Consider the following 15,248-nt stretch of genomic DNA (forward strand, 5'->3'; position numbering starts at 1 on the left):
GTGTTTTTTTTTTTCTTTTTTTAAACAGAGACAGAGAATCTAGCATTTACAACTCCTTTAGGAGCTGTTCATGTTTTTTTTTTACCTTTATGGAAAAATAAAGGTTTTAACATAAAAATAAATATTTGATAGGTAACCATTCTGCCTTTGTAAAACATACAGATATTTATGAAATAATTTCCAATTTGAATAGGGCTTAACATTTACAGAATCATGAAAAATTAAAGATGCATTGTGCATCATCTAGCCCCATTGAACTCCTCACTGGCAGTGGAGAAGGGCTTGTTTTGAAGAATTTATCTTTGTGCACTTCATTAGGATCAAACAAAACAAATATTCCACCGTCGACTCCTTATTGAAAATTCAGGACTTATCACCTAATACCACAATCTTTGAAAGCTTCTTATAACCCCATTATAACCAGTGTCTACTGTTCTAGTATTAACTATATACTTTATAACACATTATTGCTTCAGACAGTTTTTTTTTGTCCTGACACTTAGATGCTTTCCTTTTTTTCCACTTTCATGAATTGCAGGAGCTTTTTTGATGTTTTAACCTGTAACTTTTTAGTTGGATCATTATTTTCTGTAAATCAACCAGGTACAGTAACTTCTTCTCTCATTTAATATAAGTTCAATATATACACTGCAAAAACAGAGAAATATGTTGTCTATTAGGCTTTTTAACAACAAAATGTAATTTTTCTGCTCTTTGAGCCATGGGTTAATACAGGGGTCTTCAACATTTTCCAGGCCAAGGAACCCCAAACTGATAGTGAGATGGAGCGGGAACCACCTAATTATATATATTGAGTGAAATTGTGTTATATCAAAATGGTCCTTTAGTCACTCTATTACAGATGGAGTCAAGTAACGAAAGTATTTTCGTTGAAACAATGCCCAGCTTGAAAGAGCTCCTGTGTGTCGCTGAATGTGTGCATTGATGACTGAAAGACATCTTCTGACTCCGTATATATATTTACTACAGTGTGTTGAATTCATGTCAATGAGGATTTAAAGACATTTCAATTAGTGGGAAAAACTACAGAGGGGGATATTAATAAAAAGTCTAATCAACCAAAACTTTCTCGACCCCCATGCAGTACCTCCGTGGACCCCCTAGGGTTCGCAGACCCCTGGGTTAATATATCGAAAATCTTGCTCCTGGCACATATTTTGGGTAGAGTATTTTACTCTGTGTGTTTGCAAAAAAAAAAAAAAAAAAAAAAAACTTGAATCTGTTATAGTAAGAAAAACCTCCAAAGACATCCTTGTTTTCTGCTATTTTGAAGCATGAAACCTTGTAGCCTTAATTTCCCTGTTCTTGTTGCTTTCTACATTTGCAAAGTGCAACATATTTAGTATTCAGAAGTAGTATTCCATCTCATTTGAGTGATTTCATGGATTTAAATTTTACTTGATTTGAATAAAAACTGGCAATAATCGTAATAATGTAGTTATTTCTTAAATGATCTTTGACAAAGATCAGAACGTTCAGCTGCTTAAATTTTTGATTCCCATCTAAATGTATGTTTTTTTACAAAGTAAAACATGCAAACTAATCTTCCAAGAGTGTGCCCCATTAATGCCAGGCCAAATGGCTATAGCTCTGGGTTAGGTTAGGTATTTAATGCACATGATTAACAGGATAAAATTGCCTTTATAATAACATCTAAGAAGCAACTCAACACATAACACTCAGTCTGTATTTATCTACATTTTGAGGAGTTTTTAAGCAAAAACTATGATGAGGTTAGATTTTGGTAGGTTCAGAATTTGCCTGAAAGTCTATGGTCTAATTCTGATCTAAAGTCATTTAGATTAAAAAAGGGCAGACCTTACTGAGAAATTGACGGTGTTGTTTTTAATAAAACTCAACATGTGAACAGGAATCCATAGAAGCTAATAAAAGCACAAAAGGTAGTTTGTTTAAAGAAAGTAATTTTAGTTGAAACCTCATCACATTGTTGCATTTTTGGTCAGCCTGATAAAAGCAGGAAGGAGTTACTACATGTTCATTCTGCTGTTTGTTTCCTACCTTCTGTATATTGTGAAAGCAGTTTATTTTGCAGAGTTCTTCTGCAACAGGTGAAATGTGTAAAAATGTCTCAAAACTTCTCTTTTGCATGTACCCCTGTAACTTTTGTCTCTTATTCATAAAGACCTTATTTCTTAAAAGTATTTTTACTAACATAGACACGTGTCTACAGTGATCAAATGTCTTAGGTCCTAGGCCCAGTTATTTGTATTTCAAACATCTTTTAAAAAAGAATTCAGGCTACCTGAAATTGTAGTCCCACCAATAAAAAAAAAGGAGTACATACATTGTGAGCTAATGTGGAAGCAGTCCCAAAAAACTGGTGTGATGTTGAAAAATTGGTGTGGTGTTCAAAAAAAGGTGTGATGGATATTCAAAAAAAGGTGTGATGTTTAAAAATTTCCCAGAAAATACTGTCCTTGTTGTAAATAAATACAGTTGAGTAAACACACGAAGGTTTAGCTCAGTTTCTAACACCTAATGTTTCAAAGATGTGTTTACGACTGTTGTAGCAGGTAAGCAACATAGAACAACATCCGTCTATTTGGATGACAGTCAGGATACTCACATCAATAACATTCATATTTGCACCAATCTTACTACACTTTATAACACACATATTTGCTCATCCATCCAAGTAATAGAAATCAGGTGTTCCGATCATGCTACGATCAATGATGTATAAAAATTTAACACCAAGGCAGGTATAAGGTTTCTACAAAATAATTGTGAAAGACTGAGGTGATCTCAATGATTGAATGCTTTGCATTCAGCATTCATCACTAGACTCTACAGCAGTGAAAATAAGTTTTCTGGAGCAAAACTGGCAATCTGATGAAGTAATTTGGGTAGTTGTCTTGGTGTATTATAGTGTAATGTATGGTAGAGTAGGAGTTACGCTGTGAGATTGCCTTTTTCAGAAACAGACCATGGCCCCTTTCTTCAAGTGAAAGAAGCTCTACAAAAAAAAGAGACTTTGAACAATTCCATTCTCCAAATACTCTGGGAATGGTTTGGACGTGGCACAAAGCAAGTTCTATAAAGATATGGGTGTAGGAGTCTGGTGTGCATTAGCTTGGTTGGCCTGCACAGGGTCTTGAAATCAACCCATTAAAACACCCTTGTGTTGAATTAGAGCAGAGTTTTAGAGCCAGGCCTTCTTTACAGTATACTCCGTCACTCTATGACCTCACAAATTTGATTTTGGAAAATTGTAAAAAAAAAAAATTCAAAAACTTCCTCAGGAGAGTTGACATTGTTATAGCTTAAAAGGGTAGACCAAGGACATATGTCACTTAAGTCCATATGTAGGCGTTTTGAAATACTGTGTATGTATTCCTATTTTTTTTATTAAAAAAATACTCTCCTTTTTCTATATTAATTCTTGATGTGTCTTAAAATAATATCAAGTGATGTGGTGTGATATATTCAACTATATAAGTCTAAATTTCAGACCACTGAATATGACGTTTTGACAGGAAAGCCTCAATTTTAGATTCCAAGGATAACAGAACGCACTGATAGTTTATTGATCACTATATTGCCTAAATCCTGTCTGTAGCAATTTTTAACACTGGCATTTGTGATCACTAGAGTACAGGCAAAAATAACTGGAAATGCTGTATTTACAATAAACATGCTGCTCAACATACAATTGGAATAATATTAAGCTCAAAACACAATAAACTGAGAAAAATTACTTAAGTAATTAATAAAAATAAAAATGTGGCTCTACACTAGCTCTCTGAGTGCTCTAGATGATTCAATTTGTAGCAGGCTTTAAAGACACTGAAAAAGTCACAAAGAAAAGGAAGGATAACAAAGTTTACTGAGAAAAAGCTAAAGCAGAGCAAAACATCTAATGTAGGGCAAAGGTTTTTATTTGCAGAAGTGACTTGCTTTTTTGATAAACAAAGGAATCTTAAACTAGTCATGGTACTCCGATACGGTTTTAAGAAAATGATTACATTTTTACGATCTCTTTTAATCATTTTAGAAGATACCTATTTTCATTTGATTTATTCTAATTTTTTTTTTATTTCAATTACTAATGTTCATGTATGAATTATATTTAATATTTTGTTTTGTGTAGTCTTGATTATGTATGGAAGCATACGAGGAAGTGCTGAATGTGAAGGACAACCACCACCATGTGGGTGGTCTCACGCCTTTGGTTGAGCAAAAAAGTTCAGATATTTGATTTCAGATATAGGTTTTGCTGAAGATGTATTTGATTTAATTATAAAGAGTTTCTGAAACAACCTAATCTGTTTCTAAGGAAGGAAAAGAGGGAAAGAGTTCTGTTAAACACAAATTTTGAAAGACCCTATAAAAGCAGAACTTAATACAAGAAAATGGCTCTTTAGGTTCTCAGTAAATCTGTTTACAATGTATTATGTTATTGACTTAAATGTGTTTATATCAGCCATCTGTTCACTTTTCAAGCCCTTGGATAAATTTCATACACAGAGTCATGGAGAATGTCAACACTATATTGTTTTGCGGTTTTGCTTTGGTTTGTTTTGTTTTTCTTCGTATTTTTCAGATAATGTACATTTAGAGCAAAAAATGAAAGAAAGGGAGATGTCTGATCATTTTCTACATCACCATAACCATTACATATACAATGATCAATACATTAAACTACTACCTTATATCTAATATACTGCATGTTTATATTGAAACATCTTTCTAAATAAATCAGCAAAATTCCTATCAGACAGGTTACACTTTACAATCAGAGGAACTGAAATTAGTTTATCCTAATTCACCTTTTCTAACCTTCAAAACTTTAAGGAACCAATTTGAAACATAAATACGAATGTTTTTGAGACTATCTTTTTATTATTTTGAGTTATTTAAATTATATTTACCACAAATATATAAAAGGTAGTTCATGTTTTGGATGTGTTTTTTTCTTTTGTTTGCTTTCTGCCCAGTAGAGGGTGCTTGTGTGTTAAAATCAGCTACAGTAGAAATGCTCTATGTATGCAGGGGAAGTGAATAAATTATCAGTAAAGGGAACATTGATTCCATAACAGGCGCACCATCAAAGCATGCAGTGACAATCACTTTAGGATACAACCACTCTAAATATAATTATTACAAAACATGCATACTGAAAAATAAGCAAAATGTTAACTGCGACACAGTCACATGTCTTTCCCATGACAACCACATTGGCTAACTTGCTCAAGTGACATGCACTAAGAACAAATTAAAGTGTCAGCTTGCACTCTTCTGAATACAATGTACACTGAAAAGCTTAAATGCTATAAAAACTCCAGTCTCCTTTCTGCATAGACACTGAAAAAGCTACATCTACACTTAATTTCAAGGCAAATAAAGGAGGCCATGCATACACGGGTTATATTAGCCAAAATTGGATTTGATAATAAAGAAAATGTTGTATAGATAAAAACAAAACAACTAATTGTGCCTGGTGTTCAATTTGAAAGTGAATAGACTTTAACCTACCATGACACAGGTCATAAATAATAAGAATAAATAAAATTTAAACGATCATGGCCCAGAATACTTATTAAATGTTCAACATTAACTTATAAAACTAGCATCCTTTTCATGCCAAAAACATAATGCAAATCACAGTCAACAAGGCCCTAATGACTCAATGATTGTGTTTGGGTTTGAAGGAGAACATGGTTTAACCCTGTCAGTGCTGGAAGCAAAATAAAACAACCTTTAAAGTGAATGCAGCAGCTGACAAGGCAGAACATCTGTTATTTAAGTCAGGTTGACACTACAAAGGTATAAAAAAAAGCCATTTCCTTTTGACTTTAACATGCAAAACATTTGAAAAGTGGCATAAGTTTCACTTTTCGTTTATAGAAGTCTTGAGTATTCATTACTTTTATAGTATCTAGCTTCAAGTTTGATTATGCTTACATGCATAAATGCTGATACTTCTGAGAGTTTAAATAATCCACAGGTCACTTTTAAATACAAGTTAGAACAGCTAATGAAAAGCATTACACACATCCTCGTGGTACTAAAATAACATGATCATTTCAGGAGGCAAAATCTTACAAAATTTATCCAGATTTAAAACTTCAGAAAAAATATAAGAAGAATATCTAAAGTTAGCTGAAGTGTTTGTTTTTAAATATCTTTTTAGCCTCCCTGAAGTCTCCTACACAACATGCCACTTGTTGCTTGCCAACTGTAGTCCTTAATATTTTGTGTGTGGGGATCCCTAATTATCCAAGTCATACATTTTCTTAATTATCAAGACCATAAACATATCTTGGTATTTTGTTTTGTCTTTCTATTGTGAGCAGGGGGAAACTGTGGTAGCAATCTGAAAACCTGCTGACAAGCAGTGTACAGCAACATATAGGTGTAGGTGAGCAGCATGGCATTACTCTTGTGCTTTTTATGAAAAAAAAACAAAAAAAACTAAATTTGGTGCTTTTTTTCTCTGGAATCTCATTATCAGATTCCAAGAATATTTCAGCATTCATACAACCCTAACTTGTCAAAAACTCTGTATACCTTGATACTAATAGTTGCCTCATTTCTAATAATTTATTTTTACAATTTGATTTCATATAAAAATACACATGTACACCGTGCCACACCTAAACATTTTGTATTCCGTGTATTTTTATAGCAGTTGTCTTATACTTGCATATCTTATTCATTTCAAGAAATACATTATGGTGTTTTGTACATGGACACGAGTTACTCATTGTCCTATTTTAAAAAAAACGTCAAGCAAGACCTAGAAAGTCCTTGCATGTCTGATCTCAACTTATAATTAATTGATTTTTAGAAAATTAACACACTTAGCCTAAAGGTGTCACAAAACATGTATCCAGTCCATTTTAAACTTGGCAGGTGTGATGATGAAGACCCAAGACAGAGTAAGTCGCCATCAGGTTTTAAGGAAAAGTTACGTTTCTCTGATGATTTAATTTAGAATATTTTGCCTCCGGATGCAAGTTATCCTAAAATGTTGGATTTTATGTTAACACGGGGAACTGGTCTCAGTAGATTTAGGTAACTATCGTACTTTTACAAATTATGTTATTCTTGATCAACTCCAATTGTTTTTGTGTCACTTTCATATAAGTTGACATTTCAAAAGAAAATACTTTGAAGGCATCCATCGATTGCTGCAATAAAATAGCCTAATACTAGAAATCCCAGCCAGTTTGATTTTCAATTCCATATAAGGAGCCAGATTAATTGGTTGAAGAATTGTGTACACTGTATTGGAGTCCAAAAACTCATCTATGCAATATGATATCAAAGAGGAGTAAGTAACATAAAGGGTAGGAATTACAGAGTGATCTGCGTGTGTCTTGTAAGGAGTTGGGCTGTGATGCTTTTTGCTGTATATACTGATGGAAAAGAAATTAATCAAGGAATGGGCAAAGTTTTTGTTACACACCAGCAGCATTTGGGACCAAATAAAATATCCAACGAAGAGGACAAAACTTCTGCCCACAGGCCTAACTCACATTTGTTCAGGGGATATCATGGATTGAAGATGCCGTCTCATGTCCACCCCATCCAGAAACTCTGAGCCGTGCGGCTGTATCACAGCTGAAGACTTGACCAACTCCTGCCAGTAGCCAGCTGTTGAGTTGCGATCCTCTTCTGGAATATGCCAGCACTTCTCAGCTGCACACCAAGAGGTTAGCTGGCTTCACAAGGTGCCCAGGAAAGGTGCTTGCAACAGTTTTCCCCTTCTCTATGATGCACTGCCCAACTACTGGTGATGTGGGAAAAAACATTTCTTTTGGCCATCAGTATATATCAAGACTTAGTCCAAGTAGCAGTATATATGGATGCATGGCAGACAAAAATGCCAGGGGTCTTAATATCCCAGATCTATGGCACATTTTATCGGTAAACTTTTTAAAGAGATTGAAATAAAAGGCATAATCTGCATTCCACTCAAAAAAAAAACAAAAAAACAAGTGTTTTCTTCCATTGTGATCAGTTGCATATACAGACGTTATTAGTATTTACCTTTATTTCTAGTCGAGTTTGGGGAGTGATAGTAATTTGAAGAAGAAATTTCAAAGAGGAATAAAGAATATAAAATACTGACCGTCATAGGAGAACTGACATATTTTAGGAAGAAATGTGTGTGTATGTGTGTTAAAGTTTGACCAGAGACAAGTACTCTTGAGCAGCTATTATTGTTAAATTCACAACATCAGCTGGCTTATTGTTCACCAACTTGGGCTTTACCACACATGCCCAGTATTTTAGACAGTAATGGTGCTCTGCTCCAGCAGAGGCCTGCAAGTATACCTGATGAACTGTAATGTCCCCCAAACTGAGAGATTCTTTAAGTGATGTAGACCCATATTTTCTCTCAACTGTCTCAAAAGTCAGGGATGTCCAAACTCAGGCCTAGAGTAGAAGTGTCCAGCAGCTTTTTGAAGTTTCCCTGCTTTAATTCCCTGTCTGATTAAGGTGATTAAAATTCGGCAAAAGCCAACTAATCACTGAAAATTAGGACTGCTGAAGCAGGGAAACGTACAAATCCTGCAGATAAGCCCTCAAGGACTGAGATGGAAGCTACCAGCTGCATAGCATATTTACCTTAGGTTATGTTTTTATCCGAGTTTGTGTTTTTGTCTGTGTTTGTGTACAGGATAACTTGATAAGATCTAAACGGATTTTAATGAAAGTTTTACAAAAGGTAAAACCAAAGAATTCTCTAACATTGTGAGATAGGGATATCTGGCAGAACCTGCAGTTTCCCCCTAAACCAGAGGGTGAAAGTAGAAAAAAGTCCAGAGGTATTTTACTGAAGACAAAAACACAAGGAAGTCGCAGATTGTTGGTTTGTTAGTAGGATTTTTTTTTTTTTTTTTTTTTTACACCAGAGGTGTACCTCATGCCAAGGACCAATTCATCTTATTTTTGTAATAATCCAGATCATGTGCGAGTTTTAGCCATACAGGCGAAGTAAAGGTGGGCTCACACAGAATGCAATCTGGGGGTCAGAGACGCTTAAATACCGAATTGTAGACACTAGGTCAAGTGCTGGTCAAGATGCTTTGACGCTCTGCACTCTTGTTTATCTGCTTTGTTCTGTGAGAGAGTAGCTTGGTTTTATTTAGTTTTATGAGTTGGAAAAATAGTTTTAATACATAAAAAAAAAAAAAAAGTCCACCTCCAAACATCATCTGTGCAATTAGTTCATCAGGATTATCCTCCAGCTAAAATATATAGCTTTTATTTGAAGCGCCAAACCTCCAGCATTCAGGGTCGGGAATCCCCACTGAAAGCTCTCTAAAGCCAGCAAGCCTGTGCAGGATTTCCCGCTGCCATTCATAGCAGCTGGAAATAATATTTGAGAGTATTTAAGGTTTGTGGTAAAAACTACTAGTACCAGAATATACAACTGAATATTTTTCATCTGCAGGTTGTAACATTTTTTGTTTATGTGGATATTTATAAATTACTTCACCGTAATGATCAGATTTCGCTCTTTTCCTTGTACATGACAATCCATTCTCCTGGCTTTTTTCCTCCTCCTCCTCCTCCTCTATATTCATTTATTTTCCATATGCAGACAGCTGTGCAGAAATGATCACAGCCATCCCCCATAGACTTTGCAGTTAAATCAGAGATTTTGATGTCCTAAACACGTCCGAAGTGAACACACCTCCAGTCACAATTTGGGCTAAATGTGCTGCCGGATGTCTGCGCTTTGTAGTTTTTCTACAAATGTGTCCTTCTTAATCATACATAGAAACAAGTCATCTCTTCCTGTTCTATGGAAGCTGTCCTCTCCATGGTCAGCTGAGAGACACTTTCCATCCAGTTCTGAGTGAGTGTATTTTTGAGTTGTGTACAAAAAAAGTATTGGAAATTCAGATATGAAATGGACATACCCAAGTCTTTTCCAAACATCTGAAACTGGAAATTCCAACACTAAACAACCTAAATGTGAAAAGCTGTTTGAAGTCATCCTGGAACTGGAGAGTTGTGGGATGAAGGACCTATGAGTTTATGCAACAAAAACATTCAGTTGCTCTAAAAACCATGTTTAAATGCAACCCTCAAATGACAATTGAGGGAAATGTAGCATGTTGGAAAAAATATGGCTGAAAAATAAATGCTAGTTTAAAAGAAGCAACTCTAAAGAGGAACAAAGACTAGTCATCAGAAAAACAGAAAACATCAGGATGAAGGAAGAGTTCAAGTCTGAAATAAAATCCTGTTGGAAAAGGACCTCTTGTATTCGGCAGGTAAAAAAATAACAAAAAAGAAAAAAAAAAAACGATAAAACATGTTGCACTGATATCAAGCTTTAAAATGCCCTCTAAAAATATTTATACTCTTTGACTTTTTCCTGAGTTCTCATATGTTTTCTTATTTTTGTGTTAAATAAATGTGCTAAATAAAAGCCAAAAGCTGTGGCATGCACTTGCTTTAGGCTCCTTTGTCTAATATTTATTAGGATATTCTTCTGTAATTACAGCTGATCAGACTGTATTTTTAGGGTAGTTCTCAAACTAGTAGGGTGAACCTTTGCTTCTTCTAGCATTGCCCAGTGTTTTTCTCTGTAGTTTCTCTACCCATCTTAAGAAAGGAGGATAAAACACAAAATGTGGTAATTTCTTCCAAATATTTGCTGTGTCCCTTACGTGGCTTATAGAAAACCACAAACTGGACTTGGACTATAACTTGCTTCTTTTCAAGCTTGAATAAAAGCTAGAAATTAGGATTCGAAAAGTGATATCTGTCCCGTTTTCTCAGCACAACTGAGCCTCAGACTGACGCTGTAATTACTCAGCCTTTCAGTGTTAATAGGAGAGCTGCAATCCCTATTCATTTCTTTGATTGGAAATGGACAGAGCAGTGGTCTAGGTTCAAAGCTAAGGAACTGTCATCCCTCGATCACTTTAAGTTTTCCCCAAACTCCATCTGCTGTTCTGGTGTGTTCTCCAACAAACCTCACGAGCCTCCACTGTAAGTTACACTTAGTTGGACTGTATTGACTAATTAACCATGTAACTTAAAACATAAATTGTTGTACTGAAACTCATTGATGCTTGTTACAGAAAAGGGGGCTGAAAAAATGTAGGCAACATTTTTTTTAAACTATCTTTAAAGAATGGTTTATTTTAAACCACTTTTTAACCTTCCATTAGACAATAATGATTTACATTTGATTTATCCCCTAAAATCCTATAAAAAGATTGACGTATTTATCTATAATGCAAATGTTTTTGCAAGGTACTAAGAACAAGCATTGTAAAGGCTTCTGTCAACTATGCATTTTTATCTTTAAATGGTAAAATAAAAATCCTCGAATTGGATCAGAACATCTGAAATCAATGTATTGTGAAACTGTTGATAATGTGTGTGTCTTCTATGTACTGGGAAATTGCATCGTACCCTAAATTTGCTTTTTGAGAGCTTTCAAAAGCTCTGCTTACAAGGTGTGAGCTTTGAAATGCAAAAAAATACATTGTGATATAGACATCTTTGTGTAAAATCCAACTAATAATAATTAGTGCAATATGTTAATATATGTTTTATAGGGACTCTTTGGTAGGAGATTCTTCTTTAGGGTTGACGACCACAGAATAAGTTCAAAAAGCCAGCAGAAATGTGTGTAAAAGTTGTGCTCCAATGTGTATGTATGCTGAGAGGGTTGTTTTTTGTTTGTTTTGTTTAGATTAGATGAGCTTTATTGATCTCACAGCGGAGAAATTCACTTGCCACATATTGGCATAGAAGTCAAAGAAGGTGCAAACAAGGAGGAAAAAGGTGCATTAAGAATAAACAAAATGTTTTGTTTTTGTGATTTAAAGCAAAGCCAAAGAGCAACAGCGTTATCTCATAAGAGAACCTTTATGAATAAAATCCAGACAGCATGCCTCAGCAGCCTGTCAGCACCTTTTTTTGGAAGAAATGTTAAATACGGATGCACGCCATAAAGCATAAAGTCCTTGTGACAGACTGGAAGGGTACCGCAAACTGGTTGCAGAATAAGTAATGGTTTATGAAACTTTTTCTCCTCCAACTTGTGAGGTTTTTGTTCAGACGATCATTTGGAGTTGAGAAAATAAAATTCATATAAATATTTCATTTTTAAAAACTAAATTAAGTTGTATCAACAGATGTTCAAAGAGCAGCAAAGGTTTGGCCAAAACCCTGCCGTGTTCTACCCGTGTTTCATGTTACCTAAGCATTTTATTTAAATACTCATTCAAGAGTATTCGTTTAGTATTAGGCATTAAGAGTGTCTGAACAGCATATTATTGACATTTAAATTCAAGAGCAACAATAAACTTGAACATACTTACCCAGTGCAGACCCCTGCTACCTGTCAGTCATCAGAAAGAGAAAATATATATCTACAGGGGTTGTGTGTTTTTTTTTTTTTTTTGATTAGGCAAGTAGATTTAAAGGGAAGGACAGATCTGTAAAACCTGAGGAAGTGCTTTGTGCATGGTGAATTGACTGCCTGAATGTGTAGGAGTACTGAGTGGTACATACACGTGGTGTCTAGGTTAGATGATGGTATGGAAGTGGACTGAACATCTGTGAGACTGGGGTCACAGGTTTTAGGAGAAGCAGACGGCTCCTCCTGCTCTGTGTGATCTTCCTTCACCCCCGCTTCATCAGCATCCTCCAAAACTTTTCTTGCCAACCTCTTAGATGTTCGACACGAGCTTTGACCCTGGATGGAAACATTTTAACAAATCAACAACAAAGATAGTATCCATCAAATTCTATACAAACATAAATGATTTCAACAATACTTGCTCTAATAAAGGTTTTTTTCAGTACCTTTGCAGGTTTGGCTGCTGCAGCTCTTCTCTGCGGCCGTCCATCTGATTTAGGCACCTTAGGGCTGGAAAGAGTCTTCAGAGTAATAGCAGCATGCTGAACGATGCAGTCTGTGCCGCAGTAAACTGAATCTGGCAGCGCCTGGTTTGCGCAGCCAGGCCCAGTGCACAGAGGGAAAGAGCTCTCCATCCCACACTGAGGTTCAGCTGCAGGTTCACCCTCAGGCCTCGTCTCCACAGCCTCCCTCTCTTCTTCTTTCTCCTTCACTAAAACAGCCTCCTAGACACAGATCGCCAACTTACACCACAGACTCACTCAGGAAAACATGTAATCTATTGAACCACTGGTCAAAATTAGTACTCCAAAACCCTCCCAGAACAGTTATTAGCCCATCCCCATCATCTTGGTTTAACTACACTCTGAGAAATTAGTAAAGGGTTAACAAATCAACTGAAATCCAAACCTTGAGAACTTGCTGCTGCTCCTCTTGTTGCTCCGATCCCACATCAGGAGGACTTAGTGTCAAACACTCAGGAAAGCTAAGGTCAGGCTCAAGCTGAGACTCTAAGTGGATGATGGTCTGCCTCGTGGTGGTACAGGTCAAACACATGTAGTCTTGCTCTTTCTCTTCTATCTTCCAGTCCTGCGTCTCACTAATACCGACACAGGCACTATGAAACCACTCCTGGCAGCTGTTACAGCAGATCATGAACCTGAAAGAAGAGGTTTTCAGGAAGTGAAAAAGACAAATATAGCAGGTATGCAAACCAGTTAAGAGGCCTTGCTACCAGAAAAGAGCAAGTACCTCTTAATATGCGTCTGGCTGCAGACGAAGCACATGGCGCTGGAGTCATGTTCCCCGCTCTCTGTGACGCTCTGTGTCTCTCCTCCACTCTCACCCTGATTCTGGTCTTCTCTCTCGGTCTCATCCGGTGCATCAGCAAACTGGCCATGAGTTAAAGCACTACTTTGATTAAAGTCACTGTCTACGACAACGTAGCCTGCGCTGGCTGACTGCAGAGCAGCATTCAGAGTTATATCAAAGTCGGTAGATGTAGATTCCATTTCAGGATTGTTATGCGGTTCATTTTGGATGCTCTCTTCATGTAAAAGTTGCTGCTCATCTGTATTAACAAAGATGACATCATCTTCGTCATCCTCATTATCTGCTAGAATAGACTGAAGCTCCACTGCCCTTCCCCTGCCTCTTGCCTTACCTTTCCCTCTACCTCTCCCCCTGCCTCTTCCCCTTGCTTTGGCTTTCCCTCTTCCACCCTTCCCACCACGAGTCTTTGAGCCTCCTTGGCTGCTGCTGCTGCTGGCCAACTGCTCTTTAATTTGCAACAGAGTCATTTCATCACTGTCCTCTTCTTGACTAGAGATCAAAATAACATTGTCGATCTGTCTTTCTGCAGTGCTGTCAGAAGCAGCAGGCTGTGTGAGCTCCGTGTCATCCAGATTATCAGGTACCTCATTTTTTTCTATTAGCTGTGGATCGGCAGGCAAAAAAAAGTCTGGAACTGTTGCGGCATCAGTCAGTGGCAAGTCCTCCCCACCACCTAGAAGAGAGAAAGCAGTGTGGAAAGCAGATCCAAAGTCCTGCCATAAACTGGGATCGAAGGTCCCTCCAGCAGAGGTCTCCAATGGTTCCTTGCTATCCTCTGTCACAGGTGAGGAAGGGGCAGACCACTGCAGGTCGTCTATTACACTCCGAGTTGTTCGGGTATTTTTCTTTTTGCTCTTGTCTTCTGTGTTTGTCGCAGCCGCCTGATTGGCTCTTCGAGTTCTGCCCCTTCGAACCACAGGGGGGCTGTTAGATAGGTCTCCAACCTCCTCCATGAACTCCCGCCGAGCAATGGTCGACCTTCTGAAGCCCCAGGACTTTTTAACCTGTGACAAGGATGGCCTGCTGACAGAGTCCAGCCCGTCTGATTGGCTCTGCTGTTCGTCTACAGAAAAAAAAAAAAGAAACAAAACAGAAATAACCAAAAACAGAACCAATACCTTGGTCTTTTAGCCGTTTGCTCGTGAAACTCACCCACTTACCTGTTGTACCTGAATTACCATCATCATTAACTGCACTGGTCTTTTCTATTGAGTCCATGCTGACATCTGTAGGCTGCAACCCTGTCCATAAACAATTTAGGTTTAAAAGAAAAAATCTGTGGGACGTCCAGCTCAGTTGATATCGATTTGCACTATTTTGACAAGGGATACATTTGTGCGGATATAACTGTCCTCTTTATACTCAAAACACTTTCTTTTTTCTTTTTTACGTATTCTGAAAAAAAAATTTTAAATAAATTTCACAGGTTTTCAACTCACATCACCTCAACTTGGAATAGTCATTTGATTGAAATCATATTTTACATTCACATAATCACATGTGAACTCCCAGACTGGTGTAATTACTCTGC

The 15,248-nt window shown here is 36.8% G+C and overlaps 1 protein-coding gene across 3 annotated transcripts in view; it reads right to left on the reverse strand.

The window, feature by feature from the left end:
* Positions 1-15,248, reverse strand: part of dido1 (death inducer-obliterator 1) — a 41,378-nt gene that overhangs the window by 18,920 nt on the left and 7,210 nt on the right. The window contains exons 2-6 of one of the 3 annotated variants that reach the window (XM_015383549.1): positions 14,878-14,958; positions 13,637-14,780; positions 13,295-13,544; positions 12,832-13,110; positions 12,538-12,721 (exon numbers count right to left, since the gene is read on the reverse strand). In XM_015383549.1, coding sequence (XP_015239035.1) covers positions 12,538-12,721; positions 12,832-13,110; positions 13,295-13,544; positions 13,637-14,780; positions 14,878-14,935 — 1,915 coding nt within the window. In that variant the 5' untranslated portion in view covers positions 14,936-14,958. Of the gene's footprint in view, positions 1-12,537; positions 12,722-12,831; positions 13,111-13,294; positions 13,545-13,636; positions 14,781-14,869; positions 14,959-15,248 lie in introns of those variants that run through there. The other 2 variants (XM_015383551.1, XM_015383550.1) reach the window with 2 other exon arrangements.

Source organism: Cyprinodon variegatus, unplaced genomic scaffold, assembly GCF_000732505.1.
Source record: "Cyprinodon variegatus isolate N-32 unplaced genomic scaffold, C_variegatus-1.0 Scaffold287, whole genome shotgun sequence".
NCBI classification, from domain to species: Eukaryota; Metazoa; Chordata; class Actinopteri; order Cyprinodontiformes; family Cyprinodontidae; genus Cyprinodon; species Cyprinodon variegatus.